This window comes from Dendrobates tinctorius, unplaced genomic scaffold (assembly GCF_039654945.1).
Source record: "Dendrobates tinctorius isolate UK_male_01 unplaced genomic scaffold, ASM3965494v1 ptg000301l, whole genome shotgun sequence".
NCBI lineage: Eukaryota > Metazoa > Chordata > Amphibia > Anura > Dendrobatidae > Dendrobates > Dendrobates tinctorius.
In genome coordinates, this window is record NW_027361968.1 from 1,691,129 (window position 1) to 1,712,909 (window position 21,781).

Here is a 21,781-nt window from a genome sequence, read left to right on the forward strand (position 1 = left end):
AGTAGTTATAGAGAATGGACACAAGATGGGGGCACAGTGCACATTCATATTGGGGCCCCTAGGAGGACATTAGAGGAGTGGATAACCGGGAACTGAGTGGAGACAGATTTCCTGGATTAGTTCAGTTCAGCCGGGGGTAGCCTTGGTACTAGTCAGAGGGCACTGCTCCTGAGAAGCCTAGGTGACACAAAGGGTGTGAAGCGGAGTCCCTCAGCCATCCTTATTAGAGAAGAAGAGTGTGGTGCCTACAGCAGCAGTCAGTGGGAGAGTCACTGGGGAGACATCAGCCTGAGACTGGGAGCTGATAAGAGATAGAAGCCAGTGGAAGAGTCACTGTGGAGGTGACAGCTAGAGTTAGAGAGCTGATATTTTAGTCGAGTGGCCCACCAGCCGAGTGCACAGACAGGATAACCAAAAGGGGTGGACGACCTAGTAGACGGGTACCTTCGTGGGCTGAAGTCGGTCGTAGGAAGAGAGGTTGAAGTGCCGTTTTCACCGGGCACCTCGTTCCGTTGTCATTCTGTGGTCGACTCCAGTGTAGCTGAAGAAGCTACCTTAAGTGCTGCTGTAGAAGATGTATTGTTGGTACCGTGTCAAGAGTCCTAAAGGTGTGTTGAATGTGCTGTGTCCTGAGGAAAATAAATTTGAACTACTAAAAGTTGTTCTAGCCTCTGCCTCCAGTCCTTTGAACCCCAGTAGGGATGAGCAACGTACCAGGGATGAAGCAGCCTCCAGCACAGTGAGTACTGTAATGGCTGATTGGGCTACCCCCCGGCGTCCGTACTATAACAAGTGTACCCTGAAAAACTGCCCTGGACACTGCTCCATGGCTGTGCCCCTGACACTACCCCATGACTGTGCCCCTGACACTACCCCATGACTGTGCCCCTGACACTACCCCAAGACTGTGCCCCTGACACTACCCCATGACTGTGCCCCTGACACTACCCCATGACTGTGCCCCTGACACTACCCCATGACTGTGCCCGACACTACCCCATGACTGTGCCTCACACCTCCCCGTGACTCTGCCCCCGACACTACCCCATGACTGTGCCTCACACCTCCCCGTGACTGTGCCCCGGACACTGCCCCATGACTGTGCCTCAATAAGCCTTTCTATCTTGTAGAGGTTGTCCTAGGATAGGATGTGACCAGATATTTCTCAGAAGTTTAAACTTTTGACCCTGAAAATAAATGCTTTCCTGTGCTCTCTATAAAGGTCCGGTGTTTATAACTTATGGTTATTATCACAGATTGGTTTATGCCACGTGCGCTCTGCCCTCATTTCTACTGTTTGTGCATTTATTTCTTACTTCAATATAACATGTTTGAATAAAATAAAGATCTTAACCCAGATCCATAAGCACAAGAAAAGTTTTATTTTTTCATGGTAATTGCCATCCTGTAAGGATTTACCTGACATTCTGCATCCCGTTACCTGCAAGTTGCCGCTGCCATGTATTACGGACAGTACAAGGTAAGCGATACTTCATACTGGTGATGATTAAGGGCGTCTAGCCAGAAACGCGTAAACAAGGTTCTGTTGTCTGAACAGCACTCAATAAATCACCAGAGCACTTCAGCTGGATCATTTCTTCTTTTATTATTGATACTTCAGGGCCCTAAGAATCTCAGATTATGTATTGTAATCTGAAAGGGGTGTCATAAAATCAGAAAAACATGTTTGCTTTCACCCCCAAAGAGTGCCACACATGTCCATCTGGCCAGGTCTGGTATTACAGCTCAGTTCAATTAACTTCAAAAAGAGATAATTATAGAAATTATTCAAAAGACAAAAATTAAGAAATGCAATAATGCAGAAATATCTGTAAATCTGTCTTCTATTTTAGAATGTATGTGTTATTACATCTCCACCACACGCTCAGAATCCTCAGACACAGGTCAACCTAGAAATGCGTGCGCCAATGTTGAAATGACGACACTAGCAATGCTGCCATATACTGGTGAGACAACGATAGCGATGGTGCTGAGCGCAGATATTACGGCAGGCAGACAGTTAAGGAGTTGTATTTCCTTTTCCTCTTTTCTCAAGTCATTGACCTGTTCCTGGTACATCCTGGCGTGTCCTTCATACCCCTGCGACCTGTACATGTTCCGCTCCTGAGAAGACAAGAAGAAAGCAGGAACGAATATTGAGAGGATATCCAGAAAATGTCAGAACGGCAACAATTATATTTCCTAGATTCTATGAAAGACAGGACACTGACGGTCCACCTCAATAAATCCTTGTGGGGCAAAACCAAGATAGGAAAAGTCTCCTGAAAGAAGAAAATCAAGTGTCTACTCTACGTCCAATGTGACGAGTTGCCGATCCGCCTGAGGAGCCACTTACAGGGATGTACCGCATGGATACGGTATATAAACAATAATATGGCCTCTCAATAGGTTTTACCTTCTACACATCAAATACAAAGATTGTCCACACTGAATATGCATGAACATAATGGGCTCATGTGCATCCTCCGGTGGATCAACCAACTCCGGCCTCAAGGGCCTTCAGGAACTGATGGAGTGTGTGCCAAGTTAGTGCCACTCTCTGCGTCATTTACGTGATTCATTACTACTGGAGATGGAGGCCATCAGCCTGTGATATTACACAACTTACTCTTTCCTTGTCATTTATGGCCGCCTGGAGCTGTTCCTTCAGGAGGATCCTGTTTCTTTTCTCCTTTTCTAAAGCTTCTTTGAAGTTCTCCTCCAGGATCTTCCTTTGATGCTCCATCTTTTTATTCTCCTCCAATCGTTGACTTTCTTCTATTTTTCGTTGCAGCTCCTCTTTTTCTCTACTCACTTTTTCTTCTGATAAAAAAGGAAAAGAAGTAATGACTGATGGGAAGGCATGATGTGTGTGACCGGGAGCACAAGGATCCATAGATGAGCTCAATGGTCCATGAACCTTCCAACAACACACGGATCTAGCCATGGAAAATATAAATATATGGAGTATAAGGATCGCAAGGTACAAAGATCCAGGAGATGACTAATTAGGCTATAAAGAGACCCATGACATACAGACATGACTGGATAAATCCAGCAGAGGAATAAACAGGTACATGAAGCAAAGACATGGAACGGTAGATCATAAGTTCTATAGTTTGTCTCATGGAGCTGATAGGTGAAGAAGCGTAAAGAAGTCAATGGAACAAAGAAAAAAAGAGACCTAAACAGCATAAAAGAAGAATTAACCAAGTAGCAGAGACACAAAGACATCCAGAGAACAGAAATGAAGAGAGATCCATGGAGCAGAGATCAGTGAAGTCCATGGAGCAGGGGCATAGAGAAGTCTGGGGAGAAGAGATGCAAAGAGACGCATGCAACAAAGATTCAGAGGGGTACAAGGGGCAGAAGCTCAAATAGGTCCATTGAGCAAACCATGGAGAAAAGAAAAATAAAAGTCCATGAAACAAAGAAAAAAACAGAGGTCCAAGGACCATAGACATGGAGAGATCCACAGAATTAAAGCGGTTTCCATAGATTAGAATAATATGCCACGAGGACCATAGAACATAGGCCAAGGCAGGGCTATGGAGCAGAGACAGAGAAGTCTATGGAGTAGAGATGGAGTGATATCTATGAAGAAAAGCCTGGACTAGAAAACACTGCCCAACCTAAATATAGTCCACAGATCTCTAAATACGACTTGTTCACAAGGAATTTCCAAACTAAAATGTTACGCTTTTTCTTGTCACAACTGGCAGTAAATTTGGAGATGTGGTATCAAAGCTGTTTTTGTCTTTGGGGTCCCCCGATGGTGTGGATACACATATCTGTGTTGCACTCAGAAATATGCGTCCTACAGCCGAGTAGCTAGAACATGTCACCCAAGTTATCCACATGTGTCGCCCCTGAGGGTTCAGTCGCCACAGAGGTACTGCACCTCCTCCTGAGGGGTGGTACCCCACCATCCAGGTAAGGTGGAGACCCCTGACCACACTCCAATACCTGGTCCCCACACCACAAAGTAGTGTAGCAAAGCACCCTTTGGTGGCTCCCTGCTTGGAACACGAAGAGTGCTGGGAGGCGGGTGGAGTTTAGTCTGCACCAAAAGAGCGGGAAGAGTTTAGGATTTAGTCAGTCTGACAGAGTCAGAGGAGGAGTGAAGATCCCCTGAGTGGGATGGATGAAGGAAGTGCTGCAGCCGACCTCAGTGACCTGGGCCCGCTGGCACAGGAAAGAGACATTGATGGGAAGCTTGACTCTCTCCATAAGAAGGAAGGATTAGTACAGAACGTAAGGAGAGGAGGACTAAGGATCAGGGTTAGAGCAGAACTCTTCCCAAGTTCACAGCGCAAGGCCGGGGTCCGGTCCCCGAGGTTGTATGGATACTAATGGTCCTGCAGCAGACACCGGAGGAATAGAAGTTGTCACCACTTTATTCCCACACCAGACTTGGGGGCACAACAGCGACGTGAGTGAGCAGGGACTAGGTAGCAAGGAGTCCCCGAAGCAGGCTACAGCTGTCTGCCGTACAAGTAGAGTTCATAGGAACATCTGACAGAAGGAACTGCAGTGTAACTCAGTACTGAGAGTACTTCACTATAGGCGCAAAAGGGAGACGTTCAGAAAAGGCACATATGTTGGCGGAGGGCTGGAACGGAGTACTTTATCTGGCCTGGAGGTTGACTGAGCCCCTGACCCGGAGGACACGGTACCGAGGCGGGCACCTGTACTGTATGCACTACAGACTGTGAATAAAGCTTTGGAACTACATGCCCTGGTGTCCTCCGCTTATTACTGCGCCAACATACTCAGCACTGCTACATCGCTGTGCCTGACACCGCACCATCTACGTCTCCTCCCTATCTCTTCACCTACACTGCCCTGGGACTACTGCCCTACCTGTGGAGGGCCACAACATCATTGCTGCACCACACCATCTGTCCCAGAGGATCTGTCTGCAGCGTCGGCTTAACACCTTCATTGCCGAACACCAGAGGTGGCGTCACGAATCATTCACTAATAAACTTTAATCATCATTCACACACTCAACATTCCACTTTTACAATGGACGCCCGGGGCCACGGACCGGGTCACAGCTACCGTGACAACTCCCATTGAAATCCACAGGGCCCGGCTCCGAGTACCCCGCCGACCTGGCGAGACCCTGGGGGCGCTCCACACACATTCGCTCACTTTGAACCGGAGAACCTATTGGGTGAGATGTCACGGGCAAGTCATTCACTAGTCCCAGCATTTCACCACGGCCACGTACCTTCTGCTTTCTTTTGCTGATCACTAAGAGCTTTATCGTTCATCCTGATGCTGACAGCGATCAGCTCCTGGCGCTCCTTAAACTCCTTAAGAACATCATCGGCCTAAATATGATTTAGGAAAAGGGAGACTGGTCAACTCCCATGACTGTTTTCTCATGGAATATGTGACAGCGTACTAATGGCCGGGGGCCCCCTCACCCACCTTTGTGCCCTTTCCTGGCTCATCTTTGTATTTTTCTTCGATGCTCTCCATTTCCTCTTTAAACATCTGGTACCCTCCCAATATTGCATATGACCCTTGTCCTACTGAATTCCTAAGATCTTCGGAAAGTGTTTCGATCAACTTCTCACAATGAGCACGAGACGCCATGTCATTCGTCTTGAAAAATTCATTTTTTTTCTCCTCCATGATTTCCTGTAGATAGAGGAGTAAAAAGGCAATTTTGACTAATAAAACAAATAATTACTACATTTAGGCATTTAGAATGAATGTAAAGCAGGAAATTTCCCCACCCCGTGTCCACCACATCCAACTTTGTGTCTGTAATTGGCTCATTTGTTTTCCTTTTAACATTCTTCTACACTCAGAAAAAACCTTCTCATGTCTGGTGTGGTCAGCCAAATATTTTTGTGCATGCTACATTCATGACTGAAATCGGCCATCCTACCTCTGTCATTAGATGGTGTAGCATTTTCACTGTGGACAGCGCTGGGTGGTGTTAGCGATCTAGAAACTCAGCTTTCTTTAGTTTTGACCCGACATGTTAATTTTCCTCTGCCAGCTCGCTTTACCAGCCAGCAGCCACTCTTTGAACATAACTTAAGGGGTCCTGCATCAATCCGGATCTCTTTATAGGGGCTAAAGGATGAAGGTCTGGGTCTCTCTAAGATCCCCAAACAAAGTGGATTGAGTAAAGCCTGTCCATACCAATCACAGGCCGAATATGAACCACAAACCAAACAGGTTTTTACACCTCCACTTACCATATACGGTAGATGTTTTTTTGCATTTTTTTTCCCCAAGGATTTATTCTCGGGCCTTTTTGACAACAACTTACCAAATATTGCTTTTGGAACTGGTGATCTTTGTCCTTGAAGGATCTTTTCATGAATATGCTTAGAGCCTCCTTCTCACACTCTTCGCTTAGCTTTAGGATCTGGTCGTGAGTCTCCGTAGGAAACTTGACTTTTGCTTTCATCGTATTCTCATAGTGTTGTGTTGCCTCACTCACCGCTTTTGTGTTTTCTGCCACTGTTATATTGGCTACCTCGTCCGCCATGCAGACGACATTAGATGAGCTTATGGCTTTGGTGAACATCCCGACCATGTTGGCGAGAGCTGGAAATGATGAACAGGTTACAAAAATATCCAGCACTTATGTGATCTCAGGGCAGTCATGGACAGACATCACTGTGCTAATACTCACTTTCCCCTGTGACTTTGTGCACATTGTCCATGTACTTGACATCAGCATTTTTATAAATGTAGTCACAGAATATATTAGTCTTAGTCAAAAACACCAGACTCAGTTGATCCTCAGGCACCTCGTCCATGTTCTGGAGGACCTCCTTATCCCCAGTTGGAAGGTCAAACATGAAGCACTTGCGGGTCTTGAAATACATGCGGATGCAGTCCCTATACCTGTTGTGGTTCTCGATCTTCTCCGTGCTGTCCTCCATGTTTTCAGCTGTACGAGACAGAAGAATAGACAAAGAATATCTCCACCATCATCAATTTCCTTATTTATTATTATGCTTTCGCTATATAAAGACATTAATTCCACAGCTTCACAGACATTATCATCACTGTCCCCATCGGGGGTCGCAATCTAGTTTTCCTATCAGTCTATGGAGTGTGGGAGGAAACCGGAGAACCTGGAGAAAACCCACGCAAATACGAGGAGAACATACAAACCCATTGGAGATGTTGTCCTTGGTGGGATTTGATCCAACGACCCCAGTGCTGTAAGACTGCAAGGCTAACCACTGAACCACAAAGTATAGTGCTAACCTCTGAGCCACCATACTGCCCACGTTTTCATCTATATGATTATATCTGACCCAAGACTTACAATGATGGCACCAATCAGTGCTGAAAATGGCATTTTCCATGCTTCAAGATGAAACTGACATTAATATCCATATTCAGAGAGGGAATGTGGTGAAACTTAATATTCGTGAGCCCAGCACAAAATCTCCAACATGCCTCCGAGCTATCATAGATTTTCTAAAATATTGGACTTCTTATATGGACTAAAGGGACCTTTTGGAAAGCTCTAGACCCCAGGTTCCTGGGTACAAATGCCACCCCTGCTCCTACTATGGTTATGCCCGTGGATGTACAGTAGGCAGAGACAATTCTCTTTTTATCACACTGACAACAAATATTACAGAAGTCAGAAGTGTAATCGAAGATGTCTGTGGCCTAGTAATGCTGAAAAGACGTCTGCAGAGCAGCAACGTGGGGATTGGGGATTAGGACCATGTGTGTTCCCAGGATACCACCACAAGAACACTTTAGATCAGGGTTCCCCAACTCCAGTCTTCAAGGCCCACCAACAGGTCATGTTTTCAGGATTTCCTTAGCAATGCCCAGGTGATAATTGCATCACCTGTACAATACAAGGGAAATCCTGAAAACATGACCTGTTGATGGGCCTTGAGGACTGGAGTTGGGGAACTCTGCTTTAGTGCAAGTCTACTAAAAACTGAAGCTCAAAGCTAAAAATAAGAACATAAGGAGAGGATGGGAAGGGAATCACCTAAACTTGATCTGAACCTGAACGTGAGAACTGGAATTCCCGGTTTTGAGCTTGTGGAGGAAGTTAGAACGTTGTGGTTACTGTTGTGTGACGGGAGAAAAATACATCACACAGGTTTTTCCCTTCTCATTCTCTCCGTGTGTTCCCTTCTTCTCCTTTACACCATCATTTCTCATTTCATTGTTTTTAGCATTTTTATTCTGCTTAATTCTAATGAGCCTCCTAGCTCTTGTCTATATCTTCCATTACCGCCGTCCAGGGCACCAGTACGCTCTCATTGGTTTTGGAAAAATTCCTGTAAGATACATATTACCCAGAATCTGAAAATTTAGGAAAACTGTAAATGAATTTGATTAATTAGAACCAATGAGTTCATCCTTAAATGGAGGAAATCGTCCTTACTGATCCCAGCTCCACTGATTTTTATGGGGCGGTCCTGCCTCCCTCATTACCGCGCTACCTATGGTCCCGATAATCTCTTAGGAGAAGCCTTTCTTGTTTTTTTCCTTTCCCGTACAGAGCAGTTAGATGCGTTTCTTACTTTTCTTCAACTTTAGGGCATTTTCTAAGTATTCATCTTCGGTGATCGGCCTGCCATTAAACTCCAGCTTTAAAGTGACGTCTCTCACCGCCCATATGAAGATGGGGAAGAATCTGGAATACTCGGCTTCATCATCATCATTGTCTTTAGACTTTACTTTAATCAGATCGGCCAATTCTCCCACATAGCTGCAGAAATGAATTAAGGCTAAACAAATCAAGTGTCCAAAAACGTCAACAGTGTCAGAAAGTTTAATAAAAAAGAAGAGTGAAGTAAAAATCCAATCCACTTGTTTAGATGGCGCCGGACTATAATCGTGTGTACCCTGAGAGCCATATGAACTGGTACATGGACCATAAAGAGTAGGACAACTTTTATCCTTCCTTTTGGTAAACCTGCATGAAGCTTACTTATCAGGACCTCCCTCCAGGTAATGTTGTGTTGCTCTTTGCTTTGCTGTGTTACTTTAGAATATTCCATCTGTTCCTACAAAAGTAAAAGAAGTTGTGTCTGATAAAGTAACTAATGACCCTGAGAGGGTGGCTCTGGATCTCTGCATAGTTTTAGGACTTATTTATATTTCTAATTAGTTTGGGTCCTTTGTGGGGAATGTTCCAGAGGAGAAATGGACCTGGAGATGTTAAGTGATTGAGAAGCATGCCTTGATATTAGCTGACCCCATGGACCCACCATGCTTGACCTGCAACCTCACTTTGTTGATCTACAGAGTGACCTGTATAAGTGTCAGATTCCGTGGACTATGCAGAGCCTCCACTGCTGTGAATTATGCCTGCACTGAGTTATTGAGAAAGTTGTTAAGATCCTGTTGCCAGAAGAAACCACCAAGCTTCACACCTCAGCTGTGAAGTGTAACCACCAAGCTCCATGCTGTAATATTGTGTCTAATGACTAAGCTTGGCAACAAATTATTGTGTATAATGGCAGCGCTGTACCAAGATACTATACATAATGGCCAAGGTCTGTGTCACAATACTCTGTATATTTATGAAGCTCAATGCCTCAGCTGTAAAGTGTAACCACTAAGCTGTGTGCCACAATACTATGTAAACTGTCAAGCTCAATACCTCAGCTGTAAAGTGTAACCACTAAGCAGTGTACCACAATACTGTGTATAACTATGAAGCTCACTGCCTCAGCTGTAAAGTGTAACAACTAAGCTCTGTGCCACAATACTGTGTATAACTATGAAGCTCAATGCCTCAGCTGTAAAGTGTAACCACTAAGCTCTGTGCCACAATACTGTGTATAACTATGAAGCTCAATGCCTCAGATGTAAAGTGTAACCACTAAGCTGTGTACCACAATACTGTGTATAACTATGAAGCTCAATGCCTCGGCTGTAAAGTGTAACCACTAAGCTGTGTACCACAATACTGTGTATAACTATGAAGCTCAATGCCTCGGCTGTAAAGTGTAACCACTAAGCTGTGTACCACAATACTGTGTATAACTATGAAGCTCAATGCCTCAGCTGTAAAGTGTAACCACTAAGCTCTGTGCCACAATACTGTGTATAACTATGAAGCTCAATGCCTCGGCTGTAAAGTGTAACCACTAAGCTGTGTACCACAATACTGTGTATAACTATGAAGCTCACTGCCTCAGCTGTAAAGTGTAACAACTAAGCTCTGTGCCACAATACTGTGTATAACTATGAAGCTCAATGCCTCAGCTGTAAAGTGTAACCACTAAGCTCTGTGCCACAATACTGTGTATAACTATGAAGCTCAATGCCTCAGATGTAAAGTGTAACCACTAAGCTGTGTACCACAATACTGTGTATAACTATGAAGCTCAATGCCTCGGCTGTAAAGTGTAACCACTAAGCTCTGCGCCACAATACTGTGTATAACTATGAAGCTCAATGCCTCGGCTGTAAAGTGAAACCACTAAGCTCTGTGACACAATTCTGTGTATGACTATGAAGTTCCTTGCCTCAGCAGTGACATGTAATCACAACTCTCTCTGCCATAAACCTGTGTATGATGGTGAATAGTGTTTACCTGCCAAGCTAAGCATCTTAATACTGCATACAAGCTCTGCAACACACTACCATGTGCAACCACCAAGCTCTCAACCACAATTCAAAGCTCTGTGCCACCATACCGTGGGCAATCAACAAATTTTGTGCCACAATGTCATGTGCAACCACAAAGCTCTAAAACCACAATACTGTGTGCAACTGACAAAATCTGTGCCACAATATTGAGTTCTGAGTGCCAAGCATAGTGTCACTATACCATGTGCAACCACCAAGCTTTAATCCACAATACTGTGTACAGTCACAATGTTTTGTGTCACTTTACCATTTGCAACAGCTAAACTCTTTGCAACAAAATAATGTGCAACCACCAAGGTTTGCGCCACAAAACTGTATGCAATGATCAAGCACTGTGCCATAACATCATGTCCAACCACCAAGCTCTGTGCAACAATAATGTGGACAACTGCCAGGAATCTGGCCTTGTCGAGACCTCGGGGTAAGTAAATGATCAAAGGCTGAACCTGGAGGGAAGAAATCAAAAAAATGTTTTAATATTTAGAGGAAGTGAAAAAGATATCTAGGTTTTCCTTATCCTTTAAGGATACTGTAGCTTCTCGATGGCATCTTCATCAATGACGGCTTTGCTGTTGTAGACCAGGGCGCTGCTCAGCAGGACGGCCAGGCAGAAGATCCCTATGTCATTCTTCTTGTCTCCCTGTGAAATCAGAATATCAGCAGAATTTCGTTATATTAACCATAACTTTATAAAACTTCATCAGTTCTGCACCTAGAATTTGCTTGTGATATTTTGCAGGCACGTCTCATCATCTCATAGATCATGTATGTGCAGTGCATCCTCAGAACATGTCATGTGAGATGGAGACATATTATCTCCATGCTATTGACTGACCTTCTCCACATCTCCCAGACCCTCGGTGTCCAGCAGGACCAGAGTGTGACCTTCTATGGTGGGATGAGGGAGACATCGCATCCAGATGCCCTTGGTCTGAGCTTGTACAGTTGCTCCTAAATCGAAGCCTACAAGACCAATAGATCCAGTGAGACGCAGCAGAGATGAGGTTGTCACACTTCACTGTGACATTATTGTGCAAAAGACAACTGCATAAACTCTGTTACTACTGTGTGGTAATAGCAGGTACGCAGGATGCAGTGATGAGACGCGAGACAGATAAAACTTGAAATTGTAACTTTTACAGATAAATGCCATTAAGGCTATTTTAAGCAACCAAAACAGAATGGCTGGCACTGCACTGATTAAGGAGAGTGCCACTGACTGTTGGGACTCTCTTCCCCTCCCCTTCCATCATAGTGGCTGGTTCTGCCCACTTACGTTCTGGTGGGGTTGGGGTTAAAAATTATGGGACCAATGGGAGGAGGAAGGGGGTAGCACAGCCCCTTCCTGTGGGATATATAGCAGGGCTTCAGAGGCCGCCCTCCCTCTTTCCTCCTGGAAGCACATCCTGGAAGTGCTTGTTTGTACCATGGCAGATCCCCTTATTGAGGCTCTGCACTTGCGAGTGCAGCAGGAGGGAGAGTCGTGGCTCCACAGCGCGTTGGCAGGTATAGGGGCTCACCTGGGAGCTTCTCAGGCTCCTGCAGCGGTAGGGGTCCCGGGTCCGGCCACCGATTCCCCGACTGAGGGATTGACCACCGCCGCGGTGGTTCATGCTGAGCAGCCAGAGGCGGTGGGGCTGCAGGGAGGTAGGAAGGCGGTCCGCACAGCGTTCCCGCCCTCCGTTGCGGCTGACAGACGCCTTGCCGGCCGCTGGGTCCCGGCGGCGCGCGGCAAAGCGGAAGTCCCCGCCCCCGACTTCCGGCCCTGCGTCACGGGGCAGGCAGCGGCGGCTACACGTGTCAGCGGTGCGCGCCGGGTTAGTGGGGAGCCGCTGCACTGCCTGTCGCCGGCCGGGAACCGGATTCCAGTGCCCACAATAGCGGCGGTAGTGGGGAGTGGGTTAGGGGCGCGGCGGGGGATAAGACATTTTTCTGGAGCACGGGGGCGTAGGATGGGAGGGAGGCATAGCGCTACATCCTCCGCTTCTGCGGAGGAACCGGGAAGTGTTCAGCCCCCGGTGCAAAGAGGGGGAGAAGGGAATTCGCCCAGGGGAGGTCAGGCTTCCGCCACAATGGGTGCTCTGCCACTTTCGCCCCCCACGGGGATGGTGCTGGTGGGCGGTACTGGGCCCGCCCCTGCCACGCAGGTGGGAAGCTTACAGGGGGAATTGGGTCAGATCACGGCTTCGGCTCCTGCCGTTGCCGGGGGTAGAAGGGAGGCTTTCTCGGCGGGGACGGCTGGCACGTACCCCCCGGAGGGGAGACGGGACAGGCGTAGGCGCCGGAGATCCTCCTCCTCTTCCTCCTACTCCTCTTCCCCGCGGTCGCGTCACCAGGGGCGGCATGCTGCAAGGCGGCGTAGAAAATCACGGCGTTCAGGCCACAGCGTGTCCTCTAGGGGCCGCCGCCACACCCGGTCCTCGAGGCGTGGCTCTCCGTCTTCAGCGTCTGGGGCGTCGAGCACGTCTGTGAGTCCCGAACATGCTCTCAATCCTCCTCCTGGGCGCCGGGAGTCGAGGGTTCCGTCAAGGACTTCCAGCCTGGCTGCGTTGAACGCACTTCCTGAGGCTACAAGTCATCACAGCAGCATCCAGGCAGGTTATTTGGGAGCCGGAGTTCCTCCATCTATGGGAGTCCCTCTTCCAATGGTGAATCCGGGTGAGTGTTCCCTGCTGGGTTCTTCAAGTGTGGATAATGCAACGGTGATTTCTGTTTTGAGAGCGTTGGTCGGGCAATTGCCCCCCGCAGCTAATGCGGGTAAGGAGGGTAACAAGGTTGATTCCTCGCTTGCCGGGGTGTACAAGGACGCCATGTTTTGCGGGGTTAGTGCGCTGGGTTTGCACTTGGACGAGGATACTAAAAAGAAAATTTGGAGTAATGAATACGTGGACATTTGGTCGCTGATTGCGGTGGACCAACATACCGTGGACAAGGAAAGGAGACCTGTGGAAAGGTTTGCAGATAGAGTGCGCCCGAAAGTGGCGAGGACAATGAATAATTGGCTGCAAGCATTTGCCGTATTGGGTTGTGTTATGGGTCAGAAGCATCCGGGTAGATGTTCAGAGTTGTTCATTTATCAGGATATGATCTACAACTCGTACAAGGCTCACGGTGGGTCTGCGTGGTGGAGGTATGACGAGGAATTTAGGAGGCGGTTAGCTATTCATCCGGAGATTGGTTGGGGGGTTAAGGCGACTGAGGTATGGCTGCATCTTATGATGACGCAGAAACAACCCCCCTTTCCAACAGCGGCCGCTGGACAGGGTTCGTCGGGTTCCAGTTCAGTGGTTGTACGGAGACTCGGTACCTGTTGGCTGTTTAATGAGGGACATTGTCGATTCTACGGTCTCTGCAAATTCCGGCATGAATGTTCCTCATGCGGAGGTTCCCACCCGGCGGCTAGATGCTCCCGCCCTGCGGGAAAGTTGCCAGTCAAGCCGCAGCAAACAGAGAGGAAGGACACCGGTGAACGTAGTCGCGATGGGACCGTGGTTAGACCGGTATCCTAAAAAAGAGGCAGCTGGTCAGTTGCTTTTTGGATTTTCGGAGGGTTTTTTCATCCCGTTTCGATTGCATAGGTCTCCTGGTTTTTCTGAAAATTTGACGTCGGCCCGGGAACACCCTGATGTTTTGTTATCAAAGGTGCAGAAGGAGGTAGATCTGGGTAGGATGGCGGGTCCGTTTTTGACGCCGCCTTTTCAGGATTTTAGAGTATCTCCTCTGGGAGTGGTCCCAAAGAAGGAACCGGGCTCTTTTCGGTTAATTCACCATTTGTCGCACCCGAAGGGTTTTTCAGTGAATGATGGAATCTCCCCTGATGATGCGTCAGTATCGTATGCGTCTTTCGACAGGGCTGTGGCCTTGATTAGGAGCGCGGGGGAAGGAGCATGGTTGGCGAAATCCGATATCGATTCGGCTTTTCGCCTGTTGCCGGTGCATCCGGATTGTTTTCATTTGTTGGGTTGTCAGGTTGCAGGAGAGTTTTATTTTGACATGTGTCTTCCCATGGGGTGTTCTATTTCATGCTACTACTTTGAGCTTTTTAGTTCCTTTCTGGAATGGGTGGTTAGATGTGAAGCAGGAATCAGGTCAGTTACTCACTATTTGGATGATTTCCTTTTTGTAGGCCCGAATGACTCAGATGTGTGTCACAGGTTGCTCGCTGCGTTCACGGCTATGGCAAAGGAATTTGGCGTTCCTCTGTCTCCAGAGAAGACGATTGGCCCGGTTCGCATTTTGTCATTTCTTGGAATTGAAATTGATACGGTAGCGATGGTTTTCCGTTTGCCTGTGGACAAGATTCAAAAATTGCTTTCCTTGATTTCGGGTTTTCTGTCTGTTAAGAAGATCACCCTGTTGCAGATGCAATCATTGCTAGGTTTGTTGGTTTTTGAATGCAGGGTCATGCCGGTGGGCAGGGTTTTCTCGCGACGGCTGTCGCTGGCTACGAAAGGTGCCTCTAGCCCGCACCACAGGGTGCGGGTCACGAGGGCCATGAAGGCGGATTTGGAAGTGTGGCTTTCTTTTTTGCAGTCTTTCAATGGTCATACTTGTTTCATGTTACCGCGCCAGACGGCTCAGGAATTGGATTTGTTTACGGATGGCGATGTAGTGGCGGGTTTCGTGGCCGGATTTGGCAAACGGCGCTGTCGGGAGGGCTGGCCGGAGTCGTGGTCTAAGACAGGCCTTTGTCAGGACAAGACTCTATGTGAGATTTTTCCAATCGTGGTTTTGTTTGAGTTGTGGGGTGAGTTACTGTGCAACCAGGAAATTCAGTTGCAGTCTGACAACCCGGGTGTGGTTCGCTGTATCAATCACATGTCGTCCAGGTCGTTGCCGGTTTTGGTCCTACTGCGTAGACTTGCCCTACTATGTTTGAGGTTCAACATTTGGCTTCGGGTTCAGTTGGTGCATGGGCAGGATGGTTTGTTCTCTAATCTTTCTGATTTCTCTGTTTTTCAGGTCTCCACGGTGCATGGCCCCAATGTTAGTCCGGAGGATTTCAATTGCCCGTCGGTCCTGTGGGATGCGGTCGGGAACAGTTGATGTCCCTTGTCCGCTCCTCGGTGTCTCAATCGACCTGGCGTGCGTATGGTAAGGTGTGGTCGGAATGGTGCCAGTTGGTGGGCCATAGGCCGGTTCAGGCGTGCGAGAATTCCAGATTGCAAGTTACGGTTGAGTACTTGTGACAGTTGACTAACAAAAGTTTATCGGGAGCATCGGCGCAACAGAGTTTGTCGGGGGTTGCTTTTCACTTTCAGCTCTTAGGATGGCCCGATGTTACGAAATCTTTCATTATTCGTCAAGCTATGAAGGGTTTGAGAAGGGTCCAACCTAGTAATGAGTGTCGGCGCCCGGTGTCGCTGGCTCAGCTTAGCCGGATCATAACTAAGGCTCAGGAGGTGTGCAGATCCGCTTTTGAAACAGCTCTTTTATCCGCTGCGTTTGGATTAGCGTTTTTCGGGGCCCTGAGAGTTGGGGAATTGGTTCCGCGTTCAAAGCTCAACGTGGGGTGTGGTTTGCGTTTTGAGGACGTGGTTTTTTTCGGAAGGGTCGGTTCGCGTACGAATCCGTAAATCTAAGACTGATCCGTTGGGTCGGGGTTCTTGGGTTTTGTTGCATGCTGCTGAAGCCTCAATGTGTCCGGTCGCTTTGCTTCGGGCTTATGCGGCTTTGAGACGAGGGGGTGAATTTTTCTTCAGGCATTTCGATTTTTCACCGTTAACCAGGTATCAATTTCAGTCTGTGTTTAATAAATGTTTGAAGGGTTCAGGAGTTCCAGTTGGTAAGTATGGTACCCATTCTTTTCGCATTGGTGCTGCTACGGAAGCGGCTAAGGAGGGTCTTCCGGATTCGGAAGTTCAAAAGATAGGGAGGTGGCGTTCGGCGTGCTTCGCTAGATACATTCGTCCGGATTTATTGTATTAACATTTTCTTTTTTTTTGCAGGTTCCATCAGACCGACCGTTTGGTTGCTGGGACATTCTTATATATTCTGGGCTGCGCAACGTGCTGAGTGTCGCCCGGGTGGACGGCACCTTGGATTCCGGGACGTGGAGTTCATGTGGAGAGGCGTTAGGGGCCTGCAATGGCCGCAGGTCTTGCCTGAGGTCATTTCGGTGGCAAGAGGAGCTCGGGGTCCTGTTATTTTGGTTCCGCACGCGGGGGGAAATGACCTGTGCTCCTACAAAGTGGCGGAGTTGTTGACGATGATGCGGGCTGATATGGAACGGTTCCATAGTTTCTTCCAAGAACTAGTTTTGGTGTGGTCCGAGATTGTCCCGAGGGCAGTGTGGCAAGGGGCTTGTGATGAGATGGCGGTTGAACGATCAAGGAGATCGATTAATGCTCGTATTTCTAAATTTGTGCGTGATAGGTTTGGTGTGGTAGTACGGCACCGACAGTTGGAAGGGGATAACAGCGCCCTATTAAGGCCTGATGGGGTTCATTTAAACGATATTAGGCTCGATATATTCCTATCCGGATTGCAGGATGGTGTGGAGCAGGCTTTGTTATTGATGGGGGGGGGTCGGACTCCTGTTTAGAAACAGGATCCTCCGTGGCGGTAAAAGAAGGAATGGCATGGATTTACGGCTTGCTGGCTGACTTGCCTGCGGATATGGAGCAGGGCATTTGCGGCAAACGCGTGTTAAGAGAAGTTATGTGCCTTCAAAATGGTTGTTTAACAAAGCATCTAATAAATCTGTGACCGACCTTCACCCATCACTTGGTTTCTGAGTTGATTTATTACGGGGATGCAGAGGTAATGTGGCGGGTTTGTCCGTGGGTCGCAACAGTTTGGCTGGCACTGCACTGATTAAGGAGAGTGCCACTGACTGTTGGGCCTCTCTTCCCCTCCCCTTCCATCATAGTGGCTGGTTCTGCCCACTTACGTTCTGGTGGGGTTGGGGTTAAAAATTATGGGACCAATGGGAGGAGGAAGGGGGTAGCACAGCCCCTTCCTGTGGGATATATAGCAGGGCTTCAGAGGCCGCCCTCCCTCTTTCCTCCTGGAAGCACATCCTGGAAGTGCTTGTCCCACCCTCCCTCCCTGTTATGTGTACTATTAATGTTCCTTTTGTTCTGTTTTTTGTAGTTACAAGTCACAGCGGTAAAAGAAGGAATGGCACGGAATTACGGCTTGCTGGCTGACTTGCCTGCGGATATGGAGCAGGGCATTTGCGGCAAGCGCGTGTTAAGAGAAGTTATGTGCCTTCAAAATGGTTGTTTAACAAAGCATCTAATAAAACTGTGACCGACCTTCACCCATCACTTGGTTTCTGAGTTGATTTATTATGGGGGGGCAGAGGTAATGTGTGCGGGTTTGTCCCTGGGTCGCAACAGTCTAACAGTAGTTGTCCTCACAGGGAGCAAATACACATAAACAAGGATTGGGAGAACACGACTACTCCGGCAAAGACCGGTCACAATAGGGCCACGGAATGGCCGACTACGGGTCCTTATTTACTAAGAGTCACTTATCCGTCCTGACGTCCCACGGCGTCCTGTTCAATGGTGTGTCGGCATCGCAGCCACTGGGCCCAGCTGCTGAGGATCTGGCGTAGTCTTCGGGCGTTCCGACGCCCAGACGAAGCAGGGGCACAACAGGCCCTCGGAGAGCTCTTTGGCGGGATTGTCATGATTTGCAGTTTTGCCCTGTCCTGTATTTTGTATAATATGAAGCTCAAAGTGTGTGTGTGTGTTTGTATGTCTGGGATTGGCATCCGCACCGTCGCAGCTACAGCCACAAAATTTGGCACAGTCACACGTCTGGAACCCGAGAGCGTCCTAAGCTATGTTGTGAGGCGAAATTTTAACCCTGCTCGTTCCAATTCACCAAACAATTTTGCCCCTATCTACATACTGGGGGAAAAAGTGTGTGCGTGTCAAGCCCCGCCCCTCATTATGATGTCATAATGCCCCTATTTGCATACTGGGGAAGCAGTGTGTGTGTATCAAGCCCCGCCCCTCATATAATGTCACAATGGTTGCCATGGCGATGCTGATGTCATCATAGGTTGCAAGCCTAATGGTTGACTATGGAATGGAGGATGTGTGATGGGTATATGGGCACTGGACTATGGGATGGAGGATATGTATGATGAGTATATGGGCACTGGACTATGGGATGGAGGATATGTATGATGAGTATATGGGCACGGGACTATGGGATGCAGGATATGTATGACGGGTATATGGGCACGGGACTATGGGATGGAGGATGTGTGATGGGTATATGGGCACTCGACTATGGGATGGAGGATATGTATGACGGGTATATGGGCACGGGCCTATGGGATGGTGGATATGTATGACGGTATATGGGCACGGGACTATGGGATGGACGATATGTCTGACGGGTATATGGGCACAGGAGTATGAGATGGCGGATATGTATGATGAGTATATGGGCACTCGACTATGGGATGGTGAATATGTATGATGGGTATATGGGCATGGGACTATGGGATGGAGGATGTGTGATGGGTATATGGGCATGGGACTATGGGATGGACGATATGTCTGACGGGTATATGGGCACAGGAGTATGAGATGGCGGATATGTATGATGGGTATATGGGCACTCGACTATGGGATGGTGAATATGTATGATGGGTATATGGGCATGGGACTATGGGATGGAGGATGTGTGATGGGTATATGGGCATGGGACTATGGGATGGACGATATGTCTGATGGGTATATGGGCACAGGACTATGGGAAGGAAGATGTGTGATGGGTATATGGGCACTGGACTATGGGATGGAGGATATGTATGACGGGTATATGGGCACGGGACTATGGGATGGAGGATGTGTGATGGGTATATGGACACGGGACTATGGGATGGACGATATGTCTGACGGGTATATGGGCACAGGACTATGGGAAGGAAGATGTGTGATGGGTATATGGGCACTGGACTATGGGATGGAGGATATGTATGAAGTGTATATGGGCACTGGACTATGGGATGGAGGATATGTATGACGGGTATATGGGCACGGGAGTATGAGATGGCGGATATGTATGATGGGTATATGGGCACTCGACTATGGGATGGTGAATATGTATGATGGGTATATGGGCATGGGACTATGGGATGGAGGATGTGTGATGGGTATATGGGCATGGGACTATGGGATGGAGGATGTGTGATGGGTATATGGGCACTCGACTATGGGATAGAGGATATGTATGATGGGTATATGGGCACCGGACTATGGGATGGCGGATATGTATGACGGGTATATGGGCACGGGCCTATGGGATGGAGGATGTGTGATGGGTATATGGGCACGGGACTATGGGATGGAGGATGTGTGATGGATATATGGGCACTGGACTATGGGATGGAGGATGTGTGATGGATATATGGGCACTGGACTATGGGATGGAGGATATGTATGACGGGTATATGGGCACGTGCCTATGGGATGGTGGATATGTATGACGGGTATATGGGCACGGGACTATGGGATGGAGGATGTGTGATGGGTATATGGGCATGGGACTATGGGATGGACGATATGTCTGACGGGTATATGGGCACAGGACTATGGGAAGGAAGATGTGTGATGGGTATATGGGCACTGGACTATGGGATGGAGGATATGTATGACGGGTATATGGGCACGGGACTATGGGATGGAGGATGTGTGATGGGTATATGGACACGGGACTATGGGATGGACGATATGTCTGACGGGTATATGGGCACAGGACTATGGGAAGGAAGATGTGTGATGGGTATATGGGCACTGGACTATGGGATGGAGGATATGTATGACGGGTATATGGGCACGGGAGTATGAGATGGCGGATATGTATGATGGGTATATGGGCATGGGACTATGGGATGGAGGATGTGTGATGGGTATATGGGCACTCGACTATGGGATAGAGGATATGTATGATGGGTATATGGGCACCGGACTATGGGATGGTGGATATGTATGATGGGTATATGGGCACGGGCCTATGGGATGGAGGATGTGTGATGGGTATATGGGCACGGGACTATGGGATGGAGTATGTGTGATGGATATATGGGCACTGGACTATGGGATGGAGGATGTGTGATGGATATATGGGCACTGGACTATGGGATGGAGGATATGTATGACGGGTATATGGGCACGGGCCTATGGGATGGACGATATGTCCGACGGGTATATGGGCACAGGACTATGGGAAGGAAGATGTGTGATGGGTATATGGGCACTGGACTATGGGATGGAGGATATGTATGACGGGTATATGGGCACTCGACTATGGGATGGTGAATATGTATGATGGGTATATGGGCATGGGACTATGGGATGGAGGATGTGTGATGGGTATATGGGCATGGGACTATGGGATGGAGGATGTGTGATGGGTATATGGGCACTCGACTATGGGATGGAGGATATGTATGATGGGTATATGGGCACGGGCCTATGGGATGGAGGATGTGTGATGGGTATATGGGCACGGGACTATGGGATGGAGGATAATTATAATTTGTTATAACTAACCACAGTTAGTTACTATGCCCGGGCAGCGCCGGGCTCTTCAGCTAGTTTTGTATAATATGACATTTAACTTTTCTCTGGTTGTATTTGCTGTGAATTAACCATGTCTCCTGTCCCCAATACTTTGCAATGTCTTGTGATGTACCTGGACCATAACCATGTCTCCTTCCCCCAATACTTTGCAATGTCTTGTGATGTACCTGGACCATAATCTAATTTAGGCTTGTGTCAACAGCTAGTGGAACTTTGGCTATTGTTTCCTAAGCAGAAGATAACCTACAATACACATCCTGTAGACTCAGTGGAGCCCTTACATTTCTAGAATCTTCTGATGGACCAAACCATTGAATAGTAGGTGTGACCCCTACCTGTTATGATGAGTCACCGAAGGAGGAAAAAACAAAATACCAGCTAAGTCCAGAAAAACCAGAGAGGTTGGCAGCTATCGGATTGCAGACCCCTGAACCTATCCACAACAACTAACAGTAGCCGTGGGGGGTTCCTACGGTGCCCTAGACCTCTCGATCACAGCCGGAGAACTATATAGCCTAAAGACAGAAAGGGGAAAAACTAAACTGCCCCAGAGCAGACCCCAAAGCAATAGGCAGCCCCCAACATATAATGACGGTGAAGCAAGATAAAAA

At 47.9% G+C, this 21,781-nt stretch overlaps 1 protein-coding gene across 2 annotated transcripts in view; it reads right to left on the reverse strand.

Moving 5' to 3' along the window:
* Nucleotides 1-1,587: 1,587 nt before the first annotated feature.
* The window catches only part of LOC141073449 (guanylate-binding protein 3-like), a 57,798-nt gene continuing 37,604 nt past the window's right edge, over nt 1,588-21,781 (reverse strand). For both annotated transcript variants that reach the window (XM_073560674.1, XM_073560673.1), the window contains 9 exons: nt 11,456-11,583; nt 11,151-11,260; nt 8,541-8,728; nt 6,665-6,925; nt 6,296-6,576; nt 5,440-5,652; nt 5,237-5,339; nt 2,630-2,823; nt 1,588-2,124 (listed from right to left, as the gene is read on the reverse strand). In XM_073560674.1, the coding sequence (XP_073416775.1) occupies nt 1,906-2,124; nt 2,630-2,823; nt 5,237-5,339; nt 5,440-5,652; nt 6,296-6,576; nt 6,665-6,925; nt 8,541-8,728; nt 11,151-11,260; nt 11,456-11,536 (1,650 nt within the window). In that variant the 5' untranslated portion in view covers nt 11,537-11,583 and the 3' untranslated portion in view covers nt 1,588-1,905. The remainder of the gene's footprint in view (nt 2,125-2,629; nt 2,824-5,236; nt 5,340-5,439; nt 5,653-6,295; nt 6,577-6,664; nt 6,926-8,540; nt 8,729-11,150; nt 11,261-11,455; nt 11,584-21,781) is intronic.